This window comes from Mycetomoellerius zeteki, unplaced genomic scaffold, assembly GCF_001594055.1.
Source record: "Mycetomoellerius zeteki isolate Tzet28-1 unplaced genomic scaffold, Tzet1.0 scaffold52, whole genome shotgun sequence".
Classification (NCBI taxonomy): Eukaryota; Metazoa; Arthropoda; class Insecta; order Hymenoptera; family Formicidae; genus Mycetomoellerius; species Mycetomoellerius zeteki.
Genome location: NW_017257523.1, coordinates 1,061,622 through 1,079,661, shown reverse-complemented (window position 1 = coordinate 1,079,661; position 18,040 = coordinate 1,061,622). Strand labels below are relative to the sequence as shown.

General features: G+C 36.0%; 1 protein-coding gene across 2 annotated transcripts in view; it reads right to left on the bottom strand.

Annotated features, from left to right (window-relative positions):
• Positions 1-1,582: 1,582 nt before the first annotated feature.
• The window catches only part of LOC108727693 (uncharacterized), a 30,643-nt gene continuing 14,185 nt past the window's right edge, over positions 1,583-18,040 (bottom strand). Inside the window, exons 2-8 of one of the 2 annotated variants that reach the window (XM_018455895.1) lie at positions 9,083-9,349; positions 4,628-4,885; positions 3,403-3,698; positions 2,883-3,190; positions 2,513-2,696; positions 2,258-2,436; positions 1,583-2,135 (exon numbers count right to left, since the gene is read on the bottom strand). In XM_018455895.1, coding sequence (XP_018311397.1) covers positions 1,688-2,135; positions 2,258-2,436; positions 2,513-2,696; positions 2,883-3,190; positions 3,403-3,698; positions 4,628-4,885; positions 9,083-9,251 — 1,842 coding nt within the window. In that variant the 5' untranslated portion in view covers positions 9,252-9,349 and the 3' untranslated portion in view covers positions 1,583-1,687. The remainder of the gene's footprint in view (positions 2,136-2,257; positions 2,437-2,512; positions 2,697-2,882; positions 3,191-3,402; positions 3,699-4,627; positions 4,886-9,082; positions 9,350-18,040) is intronic. The other variant, XM_018455896.1, reaches the window with a different exon arrangement.

The window sequence follows — 18,040 nt, the reverse complement described above, 5'->3', positions numbered from 1 at the left end:
TAAAATACGATATTTCACAAAAGAAGAGTAAACTATAATCGAGATTCATTAATATTTTATATTTAATGTTTTTGTACTTTGCGAAATGTGCATTACAATATGTTGATAACTGTAAATTGTAATTAAACATCAGCTATAAAAATATTGAAAATTAGATTAAACAATTTGAGGTATCAGATTAGATAGAAACCCCAAAAAGTATAAGGTATAAGTACAATTGTCCCGTATAACTAATTCATCATGTAAATATGATTCTTGAAATGCAAAATATAAAACATTGATTAATATTAAAAAATTACTAAATTAATTATATCTTGTATTATTAATACATCAAAGTTTCTGCATTATATATTTCCTTGTAAGTACGATAATAAATTTGTGTGCTATAACTGGCGAAATAATGAAAATTTATGGTGCGATAAGATCCATGTATGTATTAAGCTATGTCATTTGTAAAGTTCACGCAGTCTTTGTAAATATGTATCATCAGATCAGTTTCAAGTAAATTTAGAAAATATATGTTTATTATATTTGTTTTATATGATTTACGTTGTATGATTACGTTGTATGACGTTAAAACAAAAATTGATGAGCTAGTATAGTGAAGCTAGTGTAAACCTTTGTAGATTATTATTAAAATAGAATGATGATAAATGAGCGCTTTCACTTTATACAATTATTTTAATGTAAATCACACCAATATTCCTACTAGACTACAAAATTGGAATCATATTTTCGCCTATCGTTTAACACCAAGCTATTTGTAACTCATCGATCACCTTTCTAAATTTCATCAAATATTAACATCAATTGAACGCTTATTTCACTTTAAATGTACGTGGTTTTTAGAAACCAACAAGAGTAAAGGCAACATTTTTTTAATCGTTCTTTTTATGAAATTAGATCTATAAGTTTTCATAAAGTCGAGGTAAATATCTTTCGTCTGAGTACTTTCTCTCTACAAATCAACTAATCATTCTCAAAATTGAAAATGAAGAACACGCATCGCTAAATTTATACAACTTCACATCAAAATTGTAATAAATTCCACGTTCCCCTTATGCACGACTGCTAATGTCTTGTAATAATCTAGTATTGCTTTGCTAAATAGAAATAGGAAAAATTCGCGCAACATATCGTAGACTTATTACAAAATTAATGATATTAAAATATATAATAACAAATTTGTCCAAGAATAATATTAAGTATAAGCAAATTTTAATATGTGTGCCCTCAAAATATTAGACATCAAAATTGTCTATATAAATTTTAATATACAAATTAACGCAATATCACGAAAATACGTTTTTAAAGACCTTCTTACCCTGAATGTGTAATGTCAATGAAAGGCACACCGTATAGAACCGTAACAAGTGGTTATGAAATGGCACAGATTTTTATCTATTATTATCATAATAAATTAAAAGGATATTTTTTAATTGTACGCTTATATAAATAGCTAATACAGGATTAATAAAAACTCTTAAATGATTAAATATTATGCAAATTGTAAAAAGGAAGAGGAAAGGCGACAATCAATTCCATGTTTACGAGAAATATATGAATCTGAAATTACTGCGGAGTGTCTGACATACCGTTTGCAAAACAGCAAACATTACCACATCGTTGATTTAAATGTACTGTGATTGGAAATGAAAGAATTTATTCACGCTGAGAAACTCGTTGTTTAACTGTATCCTAACTGCACTTTGCGGCATTGGCAAAGCCATTTGATAATACGTGCGTTTCGCTCGACGATACTCGGCGGATCATTTACCCTTTGGTTACACTCGTCGTTACCCATGCCAATGCTGCAGTTATTTTGCCACTGGCTACCCTGATTCGTCTGATTAGTGCCGACCCAGGAGTAGAGGCCCAACGCCGAGTCCACAGAGCTGACACTGTCGAAGAATACGGGCGACGACGTCTTGGAGTCAGGTTCCGTTATACGCTGATAGTTATCCGAGTCCAGTCCTAAACGATCGAAGAAGTTCTCGAGCTGAGTCATCGATCGCGGCGGGCGAGAGGATACCTTGCTGGAACGGCCATTATCCTGGCGCCAATATCGATCGCTAATGTCTGATTTAGATCGTAGTATTGGTCGACCGCGACCTTCCTTCCAACCATCGGAGAACCTAAAGTCATAATCACATTATAACAAATGTTGCTGTGCTGTTAATTTTCTTCGGGTAGACAAGCGTTCTAAATCTTCTCTACAAACATCTCAAGTAATTGAAAGCGAAAGGCGTTTGAATACCTTGAATTACAAGTTGGACTGTAATCTGTTTGACTATTGCTACTTTCAGACTCCGGACTGTAGTGTCTCACAACGGATGGCGGTGTTCCACCAATGTAGCTGCCTTTCCTAGATCGATCTTTCTCGGTAGAATGTTGTGTGGACGCACCGCTATCTCTGCGTATATGAGCCCAACAATCCTGCGAGAGATCGACGATGATTAAGGTCAAACAGTCTTACCCTTGGGATATATATATCTCGTCAAACTGTCCATACCTGTATCCTGGGCGCTGGCTCGCTGCGATGAGTACAGTGTCCAGAGGAGCCGCCGGAGTCTCTGGCTGTCGCCCCGTGGCTCAACTTGCTGGAACCCGATGACTTCTGTGTTCGTCCACCCGAGGATAACACGCTGCTCGCATCGCCGCCACCAGATCCCAAAGATCGCCTGATATGGCGGGAACTAAAAAATGGATTAGAAAACAAAATGCATCAATTGATCATCCACTTCACTTAAAATCAGCTAAAATTGTTGGATGCAATCTATTGGAAAATTTGTATCATTTAATAATAATACTTGGATTTTCTCTCGACAATTTGTATCATTATTAAATGGTACAAATCACTGACTCAAGTAGAACTCACTTACCTGCGATAACAAACGGCATCGCGTTTAAAACTGTGGTCCGAATAATCTGAACTAGTTTCATAGTCCGGGCAATTGCTTGTGTTTGTAGCCTGATGGTGGGCAGACGGCTTCGCGGGTAATTTCGTAGATGCGCGCGGTGAGAGCGATGCTCGGCGACGCGTACTCGTGTGTAAATCCGGCAGCGACTTGTGGCATATCGTGTTTTCCACCGACGGCGAGCTGTTTGACTTCCGACCGGATCTACCCGAAGTGTGCGAGTGCGAGTTACTTCTGCCGAACTTGAAGCGAACATCTTGCGGCGCGCAATGCTGCGAAAAAAAAGAAGGCAACGTGTAATGATACAACCAACGCAGTGTTCATTGATGAACGCGTATATAAATTCTCTTGACAAAAAAGTATATGTGTGTGCGAACGCTGGGATGTATCGCAGAGCTTAAAATAGTGCACGACTATGCGGAAGATGAGTGGCGGTATTATAGCGAAGGGGGCGAAGATCGATATGTCGCGATTTCTTTCTCACCAGAATACGATCATCGTCCCGACAACCGGGCGAGAGACTTCCAGGCGAGTATCGGAATTTCTCCTCTCGTGTCGGCACTCCGTTGCTTTGCGCCGTGCTCTGCGGCGGGCTGTCGGGAAAGAACATATTCTCCTTGCTGTCGGTGTTCAGTAGTCGACGCAGCTTTGTTTGCAACTCGCCCCCGGTACCGCTCGGGGGTCCCGAAATCGTCCGTCTTTGGGGAACCGGAACCAAACGTGGACTCTTCGGTGGCAGCGCGGGTGGCAGTGTTTGTTGAGGACTCAGAATCCCATCTACTGCAAAATAGTAACAAAAGTAGATTCTCATCTGTGCTGCAAAAGTAAGTAATTAATAAAATATAATTCATAGTTAATAAAAATGTATCATTTAATTCTGTTGAACGTGATTTAAATTCTATGTAGATTTTGAAAAAGATTCTGTGAAATCGAAACGTTAATCAATTTTGTAATTGTGAGAAAATATATAGCATTAAGCATCTTTACATCCTTATAATTTTGCTCGTACATGTAGTCGTTTCAATTATTTTTATGTATTGCTAAGCAGGATAACGAGCGATTTATTGTTTTTGTTTATTAATAAAAATACATTAAAGAACATTAAAATGATAAAACATCAGAAACTGCAAAGACAACTCCAAAAATTCGATTTTTTTTCAAACGAAATAAATTTCGCAGTTTTTTTCATTATATTATTATCGGATTATCCCAGAATATGTTAGGGTCACTCTCACGTCATTTTGGACTCGAGATCTTTACAGAGATCTAATACTGGCAAATTTAATACTAAAAATACAGAATTCGATATGTATATAAATTCACTTTGAAACATTTAAGCACTAAAAGATCCGCTTTAACCGAAAATAGGTTTATTTCTCTTAATTGATTTATTCTTGTCGGTCTAATACGAATTCTAATTATGAATACTAAATGACAATAATTAATCCATACAGCACAGATCTCCAAGGGACGTCTTAAAGACATGCAGAAGATGTTTTTACATTTTAAGACCGTTCCCAAAGACATTCTCAAGACATTCTCAAGACATCCCTCGGATAAAGTGTGCTGTGGAAATTACTTATTTTAAGTATTAAAAGCACTGTTGTTTAGTGCTTTTAGTATTTCAAATAAGTAATTAATTACTGTCTTTCAGTAATAAATTGGCCAATATTAGATTTCTCTAAGGGAAGATCTCTCTAGCGACTTACGTCTGTCTTGTTCGTGACACGAGGCCCAGCAGCAGGGCGGCGTCATGGGAGTTGGTTGCAATTGCGACGGCGACGTCGGCTGCATGGGGCATGAGTTGCCGGTGCATTTTCGCAGCAATCTCGGAGGCGGTGCGCCAGGCGCGCTTAGCTGCGAAACCTGCAAGTGTCCGCTGTTCTTCAGCTCCTGCTTCCGATCCAACACGGTCTCGCTCTTCACGTAGAAGGCTTTCGTTTCCTGCAGCAGTTCTATCCGCTTGCCTGTGGCACGCGCGTGGCGTAAAGAAAAAGGACAGTGAGAGACCACCGGTGTAAATAATCCGCTTTTTGGAAGGAAACACCGTTTTCGGGACAGATGCCTGGTTAAACCACGTGCGATAGTGGGTCCCCACGTAACCGCTAAATTTATGGAAGCCGACTCCTCTTTAGAATATCAGCTCCCAATGGGGTCTTTGATCTCTAATATTTATGCCAGGCTGATCAAATGTCCCGGAAGAGTCACGTTTCACACAGGTACGCATGTACGTTTTGCCTCGGCTTATTCGAAGCTTATATTTTTATTAACGAATAGGTATTTAAGTATTTTATGGAAATCTCCATCGCTTTTCAAACTCCTCGTTTTTTATACATATTTCAGCGCTGCCATCCAGTCGAACCGAAAAAATGAAACAGTGGCTACTTTTTGATGGAAAAGTGACAAAAAGTAACTTTTCAGACATTAAAATAGTAACCAAAATATTTTTTTTTACTACATTTTTAGAATTGCAATAGTATAAATTGATAGGGTAATGAAGAGCCAACCGCAGGACTTGTTGCGTAAATTAATTTATATTAATTTATGCAACAAGTCCTGCGGTTGGCTCTTCATTACCCTGTCAATTTATACTACTGTAATTACATATTATTCAGAGCCCTTTACTATCGTACTAATATTTTACATTTTTAGAATAATAAAGGTTATTTAAGCAAAAAATATTTACTCTTATTTTCTCTGGTCTATTTTGAATAATTTATAGTAACATACAGCAAATTCTTTTCATAGCATGGTTTCCAAGTTTACAATAAGAAAAGAACAAGGATTTGAACGATGGAATACAAATACATCTCTGGTGCAGTTTTATTAAATAAAATAAATAATGTATTTTATTATAAATATAATAAACTAAAGATATTCAGTGACCAAAACAAAATAAAAGTTAAACATTATTGTTATTATTATTATCTAGAGCAAGAAGATAAATACATTTACCACATAAAAAAAAGTAGATAAAATTTTGAAAATTGTAACAAAAACAAAAACGTGTTCTTTAAGTGCGAAAAGTAATTGTATTCTTCGAAAAGTCACGTCGCTTTTCAATTTCACACTTATTTTAAAGTTTTAAGCTTAAAAACAACAATAACATTAGACTACTATCCAATCAATGAGCAACAGTGAGTGAATATAAACCATTGTTTTCAAATGAGATAACAAAAATATATAAATATATAGACTGTTTATGTTTTAAAAATTTCATGTCAGCTCAGAAAGAAGTAATAATAATAATCCATTTTGAATGTAGTGATTTCTGAGTGACTTGTTAAGAAAAAGGTGACAAAAAGTGACTTAAATGACAGCGTTGATATTTTCATTTATTAGATATATAAGGAGAAAATATGCGCGAAGAGGAGGGGAAGGAGGAAGAGAGGAGAGAGGAGAGAAAGAGAGGACTTCCGGAATGCACGCACAAAAATCCATGATCCGAATAAGTCGATGCTACGAAAGTAATTCATTGTTTCGAATAATTGCGAGCGAGGCTGTTTAATATTCAATTTGCGCGCGTGCGGTATTTATTAAGAAACGTGATGAAATGCTAATGCGGAACGTACGAATGGCTGTTGCATACGAAATAGAGTCCCGCCGCCAATTAGAGCGGCTTTCGTATATAATCTTACTTATACTAATTGGCAATTTGGCGATAATCTCGTTCCGCGCGTAGATTTACAAGCCGGATATCCCCGATATGTAGGAAGAGGAACATACATCCTGGACAGAGAGACTCAACGTTAAAGCCAGTTTACGTCGACTTAATCAATGACACGCGTATTTTTTTCGTTATCAATCATTTCTCGCCATCAGCTAACATTCTTTTCATATCGTCAGAGACCGATCTGTTTGGCGACACGTTCATTCCTATGGCATCATCGGCGATCGCGTCATCGCGCGCGACGGATATCTGGCTCTGGCAAGTAATGTCTTCAGTTATGTGTCGAGACTGCCGAGGGCAAGTGTTAACAACGACGGACAAGCAATCGTCGACGAACGGCAGCGTCTGTGAGTTCTCTTCTGTTTTCGCATCGCCGCTGATTGACGACATGTGCCCAACATCGTCCGACACGCACATGTCCTCGAAGAACGCCAGCCAGATAAAACCCGGCGTTTCTCTCCGGAGAGACAACCACCGACTGCGATAATGGCTGGGACACATACCGGCGATAAAAAAAAAAGAGTCAGTTATGACAAAGGCAACGTCAAGGCCACGTATTTACCGCAACATATGGCGAAATTACCGAGGAGAATATGCAAAAACCGATGGGAACTTTCTATCGTTTCATGCTCGTTCTGTTTTACACCATCATCTCTTTATTAAAATTCAACACGGAAAAGACTTTAGCAAAATCTAAAAATTTAGTTAGATACAGATCTGAAAATAATGATTTGGACCATCAAAATAAGTTCAAATTAGTTGCTAGAAAAAGGAATAAGTTCAAATTGGTTGCTAGAATGTCAAAATTTTTTGCAGCATTAATCATTATGCTTAAAATTTCTACGTAATTATTTTAATGGTCCAACCTCGGGTCTAACAAAGTTTTTTTCAAATCTGCATTCAGCTAAATTTTACATACTTCAACAAAATCATTCTTTCCGTGAATGAAATTGAAATTGATTAGGAATTAATTTGAATTTCATTGAATTTATAAGTTTATATAACACAATTACTTATAATTATAATTTACCTATATAATTGTATAATATAATAAGTTATCGTTCTTTCTTCACATGGAAAGAATGATTTTGTTGAAATATCTAAAAATTTAACTGCATACAGATCTGGAAATTTTATTGGACCATTAAAATGTTTGTGTAGAAAATTTAAGCATGATGCAAAAATTTTTATATTCTAACAATTAGCTTAATGCATGGTTGGGACACATATCATGTCCGATTAAGCTTTATTTCTATACAATTATTTTGATAATCCAACAAAATTTATTTTCAGATCTGTGTCTGGTTAAATTTTTATACACTGAAAAAAATTTCTGGTTGAAAATGGACGAATCAGAATTTTCTGGTTAAATTTATTAGAATTCTAATTGAGATAACCGAAATTCTGGTTGATACAATATTTCTGGTAAAATCTACTAGAATTTTTATTTTTACCAGAATAATTATATCAATCAGAATTCTAGTTATTTCAACTAGAATTCTAGCAGATTTAACCAGAAAATTCTGATCCGTCCATTTTCCTCAGAATTACTATTTAATCAGAATTACTATTTAATCCAACCAGACCATTTTTCTCAGTGTACATATTTCAACAAAACCATTCTTTCTATGCAAGTTTATATTTAGACAAGAATGATAACGTAATTTTAATTATTCTTCTTTTTTCTTTTTAATAGACACCTCTTTGCAATTGTATATAGTAGATGTAAAACTTCGGCTAATATTCACCCAGACATCTCTTTTCGTGTTAAAAAGAATTCGTCGCGATTAAAAAAAATTTATGTTGATCCTTGAGAGAATCACAAGCCACTATCGCGGAGTGTATTGGCGACGTGTTATCGCAACATTAAATTTGTTGGATCGAATCGCGGCATTGCGCTCGCCATAAATTGTCAAAACGAGGCTATCGGACTATCGGCGTTCGTCCTTAATCGGACGTGACACGATCGCGTACAATGGGACGTTAATGACGAAGATAATCCGAATTGTCGTAAAGGCAGAAAATGGAACGGATTATAATATCTCATCGGGACTACGCAACTGTATAACTAGCAACTCGCGGTATATTTAGAAAAGCCTGTCGTTTTACGTCGATGAAATGAAATGTAAAAACTAGAACGGAAGTAGCGGCAATGGATTCTTTTCGCCGAATAAAATTCGACCTCGACTCAATTCGCACGTTATAGCCGCGGTGATTCAAAACCAACAGTATTTCACTTTTACGCTTTTGCCGGTCAATTCCCTGGTATGGTACGGAATATACCGGCACATGATGGAAATTTGTTTTACATCTGGCGGAACTTTGAGCGATTCGAAAGATGCGTGTAAAAATTTCTTTTTTTTTCCTTCTTCTTCATCAAGTGAATGCACGCGTCAATAAGGCGCCTTGACGCATTGATTCGCGATGCGATTCGCGATGCGATTCGCGATGCGATTCGCAATGCGTTTCGCAATGCGTTCTCATGAGCTCTCACCTGTATAGTCGGTATGTCGATGATGATTTCTAACGTATGACGGTGCGGGATGTCTGATCTGCTGCATATCCCAGTATGGGTTCCGGCTGCTTCCGAAATTGTTCACTCTCGTCTGCTGCGAGGGCGACGACGATTGCTTGCAGGGCAGCCGGGCCATGGCAGTCGTCATCTTCTCTTTCACGGGATCTAAGCTGATTGCCTCGTGGACGTCCCGCTCAGTTTGTTACGTCGTCGTCTCAACCCCATTTTCAAGCTATTGTTTGCTCCCTGAAATAAATCGAAATAAAAAATTATCATGAGGGGATACCATACAAAGGGGAATTTATTAATAAATAGGTTCGATCAATGTCAATGTTCCATCAATGTAATATTAATTTTAATCTCGATTTAACCTACAAAAGATAAACGGTAAGTTAAACCAGGATTAAAATTAATCTTATACTGAAAAAAATTTCTGGTTGAAAATGGACGAACCAAATCATTTTCTGGTTAAATTTATTAGAATTCTAGTTGAGATAACCGGAATTCTGCTTGATACAATATTTCTGGTAAAATCTACTAGAATTCTTATTTTTACCAGAATAATTATTAATCAGACAATTATTCAGATTTATCAAAATATTATCAATCAGAATTCTAATAGATTTTATCTCAACTATTATAGAATTCTAGTAGATTTTCGACCAAAAAATTCTGATTCGTCCATTTTCCACCAGAATTACTATTTAATCCAATCAGACCATTTTTCTCAATGTACATTGGTAGAAACGAGCCTTAATTATGTTATTATTGATAGTGTAAATTGAGTAAATTGTAGAGCGATTCGATAATTTTATGAAGATCTATTCCGGGGGAATATTAAGAAATTTCATGTATCATGTATAGAATTATAAGCGTATACAGAACTGACTGAAGTGCCGAGTGAGAAAGTGCCAGTTCACGCGCTTAGTTTAATATTTATCAAGCTGATTGCATTCAATGCTATCGCAGCCAGGTGCCTTTCATTACAACAACACCGACTGTGTAATGCATGGGCTACTCGTTTGCCTTACAAAAGAATAAAACGCGCGCGACATCGGAGAAGCACCTGTACTCCTCTTTACCAGATCCTCCCCTATCAATAGTCATTCCAATTTAGATTGCGAAGGGTGTGTCACTCCTCGACAGCTCGCTGTACGAATCTCGTAACAATTAAATTGATCGCGTGAAAGCCAACAAGGGTTTTTAGCCTGGTGTTAGGAAAATAAAAATATATAGTGTGATCACTAAAAGGTGGGATTTTTATTAAACTTCGGTTAAAAAAAAAATCTAAGAGCTCTAAGAGTCGAAATGACATAAAATTGTCAGAATGTTTTAAATTAAGTTTGACTCCTGAACTCAAATTATAGGAATAAAATTATTAAAATCATTTTCAAACTTTTTTTTTTTATTACGATGACAGACACAGCAGCTGTAAAAATAACACTGTGTTTATAGTATCTGGTTTGTTTGCTCCATCTTAATAACGCAGGGTAACCCTCAACTGAGAGTCTCCGAGATTCCTGCTATTACTTTCTTGCACAGAATTAAATTTTTTTTAAATTGTTAATATTCTTATAAAGATTATTTAAATTATCAATATCGTTTAAAAATAAATAATCGTTTAAAATAAGTTGATTCTGTGCGTTGAAATATAAGAAAATACAAGTAAAGAACGTATGCAAAATGAAGAGAAATTATTTTTATTTTCCTTTTTCTTTCTAAAAGGAGGAATCTCTAAGATTCCACATCGATTAGTATGTAATAAAAATATCCACAGTTAAGAGTTAAGATCTTCATAGACTATCCATTTATACTCATCGGACGTCATACAACGCGGATGTATTCACGAAGGCGACAGCTCAATAAATTTCAATCGTCAGTGATTTAGGTAATTTGCATCATGAAAAGAATCTTTGTTGATCGTCGTTCGAATGATGTCGTCTCGTTTACTAATTCCAATTTCGATTAGACGCAATCTATTAAGTTTAAGCACAATGGAGATAAAACAGTTTCTAAATTTTATGAAAGACTAATTACGAAATTTTTTATCGAGAGATAAAAGCATTTTTCGAAACAAAAATGTTTGCTTTTGACGATAGCCAAAGTAATTTAATTTCAACAGTTTGATTCGATTTTAATTTAACAGTCTCGATACTGAGAGATGAAGGTATCATTAAATCTATTCGTATTATCTAAATTCCAAAAAATTTTTGCACTTAAAATGAAATAAATACATATTTGGAAAAAAACAAGCAAACATTCTGAATACAAAAAGCTTAACAAAAAGTGTAAGCAACACGAAGAGATATAATGCTCCGCGAAATTTGTGTATCCTACACGAAATAGAGAACTCGAGGCTGGCGATGTTGAAACAGCGAAATTGCTCGACCAAACAAAAAGCTTTGACAGCGAGTCTTTTTCCACAAGAGAAGCACACACATACACGGAAAGAATAGTTTTGCTGAAATATCTAAAAATTTAACTAGAGATCTAAAAATACAAATCTAAAAATAATTTTGTTTATAGACCATCAACATGCTTATGTATCTACGACGCTCAAACTGGTTGCTAGAATGTTAAAACTTTTTACAGTATTTCTTATGTTTCAAATTCCTACGTAATTATACTGATGATCCAATAATTTTTTTAAATACTTTAGCATTTAAAATAAATCGTACTTCGGTCTATATGGAAAAAATGGTTTTGCTAAAATATAAAAAAATTTAGCTAGATACAGATTTAAAAATAATTTGGTTGGACCATCAAAATAATTAAGTACGACGCTCAAACCGGTTGCTAGACTATCAAAACTCTTCGTAGTATTACTCATCATGTTCGAAGTTCCTATGTAAATAATTATTTTGATGATCCAACAAAATTATTTTCTTATCTGATCTACACTGAAAAAAATTTCTAGTTGAAAATGGACGAATCAGAATTTTTATTTATTAGAATTCTAATTGAGATAACTGAAATTCTGATTGATACAATATTTCTGATAAAATCTATACTAGAATTCTTATTTTTATCAGAATAATTATATCAATCAGAATTCTATAATTATCTCAACTAAAATTATAGTAGGTTTAACCAGAAAATTTTGATTCGTCCATTTTCCACCAGAATTACTATTTAATCCAACTAGACCATTTTCCTCAGTATAACTAAATTTTTAGATACTTCAACAAAATCGTTCTTTCCGTATCCACATCGGCGGTGGCCGGGGGTCAGCAGCTCCAGCGTATTCATACGCTCACGTGTAGCACGTAAAGGCGGCCGATAATATCGTGGCAAAATGCATGCTTACGTGTTCTGTCGCCGTCGACGATGCGCTCGACGAACGGTATCCGTCCGTGCGCGACGTCCGTATACGAAAGTATACGCGCGGTTCGCGTAAGCGTGAGATGTCCCAACCCGCGTTGGACACCGTCGCCAGGACACGCATCGCTGATCGCGACGCGCGTGTAAGTATTCGCACGCCTGGCACACGCGCGCAGGTAAGCTGACACCATCCGCCAGCGATTCGCGCCAATCAGTATTTCCCATCGAATCGGCGGATTTAAAAAAATACGCGTACTGTGCGGATTAAAAAAAAAAGCGTGACGAAGTTTATTTTTCAATTTTAATCCTTGGCCATTGGCGAATATATACAGGTATATGTGTTCGACAATTATTATCAGGGTGTGAACTATGGGTCGGTCTCACTTCCGATTACTTTGATTGATCGATTGGGAATTAGATACTATTAGGTATTAAAAATCGTAAAACTTAAAACTGATCATATTATGTTATTATGTTTTTCTTATTTATTTTCTGGAAATTGTAATTTATTAAAATATAATACTTAACAAAATATAGTACTTTTATTAATATTTAAATAATACATTTAACATTAAAACCGCCGTTTGTATTACTTCGCGCGCGGTTCCGTTAATCATTTTAATTTTTTTCTTTTATGTATTAAATACATGAAAAAATCGAAAAACAAGACTGGAAAATTATCAAATTGGCATCTTCGACAGTTCTAGTGCATGGAACACCGTCAATGATTCGGTTAATTAAAATAATTAAGAAAGGATACAGATGATCAGTTTCAATTTTACACTTGGCAATTCTTCAGCTTTTCGTCAGCCGAAAAAATTAAGAGCTAGTGAGATCGACTCTGAATGCATATAGTGCAACATAATGTCTTCGATGTAGACCATGGACGCATATCTGTTTGACGATTTTCATTTTCTTTTCACGCAAAGAAGTAGTCCATCCTCGGCGTTCGTCATCGCGAGTCTTGTGTCGTCCGTGTCTAATCATTTATTAGTTCTGTTCTGCACTCAAAGGAATGAAACTCCGAAGGTTCGACGAATGACAAGCTCGTGGAGCTCCGATCTCATTCCGGCAGTGAAACTATCTATCTCGCGTTGCAACAATCTCGAGCGCGTCGAAAGTTCGAAAGACTGTATCGGTGTATCCTAATCGCCCAGGCGCGAACAAGGCTCCAAATCAATCATATTGTCCCGGCAAAAAATTGCATCGGCGTTGTGTACGTGTCGAATTGGACGAGATCGCAATAACACCATCGATGATCGCGTTATTGCGAGCGAACGTGACGAACGTGACGGAACTTCGAAAGGCGAGATCCCACACGTCGTGTACATATGTGTACGTGAAAAGATAAAAGTTCTCTTTCTCCCTCGACATCTCTTTCCATCTCGCAGGAGAGATTCCAGCCGTTTTCCAACCGAGTTTCCTTCTCCAAACGTTCACGTGATGGTTCGTGGACCGTAGTGGGAAGAATAGTCTGTCTCGGTAGACCCACGCACACGCACTATCGCACGCACGACACACAGTTCCTCACGTCGTTGTTTGGATAGTCTGGCTAGACTGTCTGATGAACGGAAGCTACCTACAAGGGTATCCTTGCTAAGCAACGGTTGCTTGCCATAACCGTTAAAAAGAACGCTGTTAAATTCATAATACCATGTCATATACAATTTGAGTCATTTAATTATTTCCACTGCTTCTACCCGATATGTCATTAATTAGATTAAAACAAAAAAATTAAAGTATTGAACCCAAAAAATTAAATGCATAAGTTAATATGGACGATGTTTATTTTTAAACTAATCACAGAAATGGATTAATTCACATTTTGACACATATGGAAGTTAAAAATAACAAAATGATGTTTAACTTAAGGGTTATTATTGGGTTACTATTGCTCGTTTCATATTTAATAGTAAAGGCTTAGCAATCAAACGATTATAGAAAATATCTATTATAATAAGCGATTATTTCTGACAGCGTGAGATTCAACTCTCTAATTTTATCTTCAAAGAAAAGAATAAAGATTTAACACACACGCACACTATCTACAATAATTAATTTTTAATTACCTTTATGAGAATGGACTAGAGGATAGGATCAAACGTTTAAACGTATCTTTATCATCAGCAACGCTTACGTATAAATATTGAAAATCGGAAATTCTCTTTATGGTTATCAATAACTTCGATATATTAATTTGCATGATCACGCAAAGAGTAATATGGATCGAGTTAAAATTATCTTTTTCTTTATATATATATATATATATATCATAATACTATTTTTTATGCGAACAAATGAGAACATTATATAGAATCAAATATTTAAACACGTCTTTATCATAGCAATGTTTGTTTTGCAAATCAAAATTCTCTTCTTTAAGCATATTTATAACTTCGATATATTATATTCGCATGATCACGCAAAAATGCATATCGAGATATGTATATCGAGATAAAATTAACTTGTTTCTTTATGGATCACAATACTGGAGTAAAAAGAACTATTTTATATTTGTACACTGAAGCTATATATGTGGACCTAGTTTACAATAATAGAGATGAGAAGTTATTACCCCACATACCTAGGTGTACGAAGGGTTAAGATATGCGGAGGATGACCGCCCTCGCCTTCCGCAATTACCGTATTTACCGTTTTGAGAAAAACGTAAATCTCACTGATTATACAGTACATCCTACATTTAGAGAGCTGCGTTTCACTTGCGGATCTTCTAAGCAATTTGCATTAATTTTTCGTTTGATCAAAATTACAAATCCGTTGAAATTCGACAAGGAACGCTATTTAACAATCTATTTAAGATCTTAGTGTTCATATCTCTGTTAGATATCAAAGGAACAATCTTTTGAGTTAAATAACATTGTGTTATTTTTAACTTCTATGTGTGTCAAAATGTAAATTCGTTTCTGTGATTGGTTTCATAATAAACACCATCCATTAGCAAATGCATTTAATAAATTTGGATCAAATTTAATTACATTTTTTTTAATTACGTTATTTAATTCCATTGTTTTAGTCAAATTAACGATATATCGGATAGAAGCAGTGACGATCTATGAAAATGATTGAAAATAACTCAAATTGTGAGTATAATTTGACATGAATTTAACATTATAAATTTAACATTTAAGTATTCTTTTAGAAGTCTTTCACCTTTGATCAAAGCTCGAAAAGTGTAGGCTCCTTCGGAAAAACCGACTCGAGAGATAAATCAAAGACAAAGATGAAAGATGGCTTTGTAGATGCGGGGAACGCACCCTGTGTGTTTCGAATACCAACGAATGCATTAAGCGCGTAGTGGTAGCCGCAAAAACATCAAGCCCAGCAGTGTCCATGGTCGTAAACCATCGACGGATGTGTCGAATGAATCCGCCTGGTCAACAGTTTATGGTGCGTTCGCAGCAATTGACCTACATTGTGTTGTGTACCGCAGGAAGGGTCCGTATTCCGGGACCAAATTATCTGGACACTGACGACGCACGAGCGTGAGGGTGACTTAATTAGCCAATTACTGCTGCGCGTAGAACAGCGCACGGTCGATGGTCTTAGATCGGGGGTGAGAGGAAGAGGAAGAGAGACAGAGAAGGGTCCAAATATATCGGCTTGGATGAGTTTCGCTACTCGGGGGGCGAAACCGTACCGGAGAACCCATTCGAATCCAGGACAAGGCGATTGAAACGTCAGCTTTATCCTTGAACGGCGCAAAAGGATTCCCAGCTCTCTGGCGGAATCAATTCGCCACCGCCGCTCTTACCACAGTTGTCCGTGTTCTCACCTAAACTCGCCTATTGACAGATCCTATTGAGCGTGTAGCAGAATCGACGAGGTCGAGAATGCGGAGACTGCGGCGTAGATACGTTACATTTAAAATATTTTTGTCCTAACACGTAGCCTTGCTCCACATACGGCTCGCTATCCTCCTAAGGCTCACAGTGGGGGATATTTTTCTTTTCAATGAGAGAATACGAACGGAAATTACTGCGATTATCACGTGCTAAATAAAATTGTGTATCGCGGTTGAATTTACACATCCAACGCAAGTGTGTTAATACGCAGACTTCCTGTAATTTTTTAATAAAGTATAACATATATTATAAATAGTAAATAAAATATAATATACAGGGTGTCCCGTAAATTTTTGCCAACCGCTTTTGTGTAGATAGAGCGGACTAAACTGAGTCGAAAAGTCCTCTACCATTTTGCAATTTTCGCAGTTAACGAGATATTAATTACTAAAAATTGCAGAATGTATTGGTCTTCAATAATTTTTTACTCAATTACTATCAATTTTACAGAAAAACTACAAGAGATAAAAGTCATTTATTTTCTTCTCATAGAACTCTAAAAATTTTTTCAGAATTTTTTATCAACTTTTTACTACTGCAATTTCTTATTTTTACCAACATGAGAAAATACGATATAAAAAAATTCTATTCTATACAGGGTAGTTTTCTTAAATATTAGTATAATCTAAAAGATTTTAAAGGTGTTCCTCGCATTAATTCAAGACAAAAATTTTACATGTCCATATATTCGAAACGATTTACAATTAGTTTTAAAGATACAGTCAAAGTTGAAGGAAAAAAGTTTCGTTTCTTACAAAAATTTCGAAAATCACTCGGGTTTTTTACATAACTTTGTGTATTTCAAAGACGTGAAGTCTTATTTTTTAGGGCTATACATTTTTTTTTATTCAATCGAGATCAACCCCAAAAATAAACGGATATCTTTAAAATTAATAAGCAATTTCGGACATATAATCATATGAAGTTTTTCTCTTAAATTTATGTGAGGAATTACTCTTTAAAATCTTAAAATGTACGTATACAGAGTGACTCTTATAAGTATTATAAAATTTAAAATTTTATAATACTTATAAGACGGACATGTAAAATTTTTGTCTTAAATTAATGCGAGGAACACCTTTAAAATCTTTTAGATTATATAAATATTTAAGAAAACTACCCTGTATATTTTTTTTCTTAAAAACTGCTTTCGCATTGCATATTTGCGCTTTTGCAGGCAAAATCATCGAACATATTGTTGCGACGAGATGCGAAAAAGTAATTGTTAGACTATTTAAACGTACGATTACAGTTGAGCATAAAGCATTATTAATAACATTTTAAAACGCGATAGACCTTTCGGGTCACTCGCGCGTAGTCTTTTGTGAAATGAAGTGCTCGCTGTTTCCGCCTGGAACTTTCTGATTATTTGCCACGAGTAATAAAACGCTAGCATATCCGAGCCGGGCGCAGAGGGGCAGGATGCGTCCATCGTCTAGTTCCGCGTAATTTCTGCGGGCAACCAATGGTTCGCCGTGTACGCGAGCACTTCATAGCACCGCGTACGGGCGGCTAAATGCCAGTAATTGTTTGTTATTTCGTCGTGTTCCGCAAACGGATTACACGAATTACACGCTGCGAAAGAAGAGACGACGTAGCGTTCCATTTTCCGAAAGAAAACCGCATTTTTCTTCCGGGTCTCCGGGACTTTCCGTCACATCGACAGTCGTTAGCGCGACAAAAGGAATTGAGAATGATCGTCGGCGAAAAGATATTTTTCTTTCTTTCGCCGTCTCTCTCTCTCTCTCCCCCC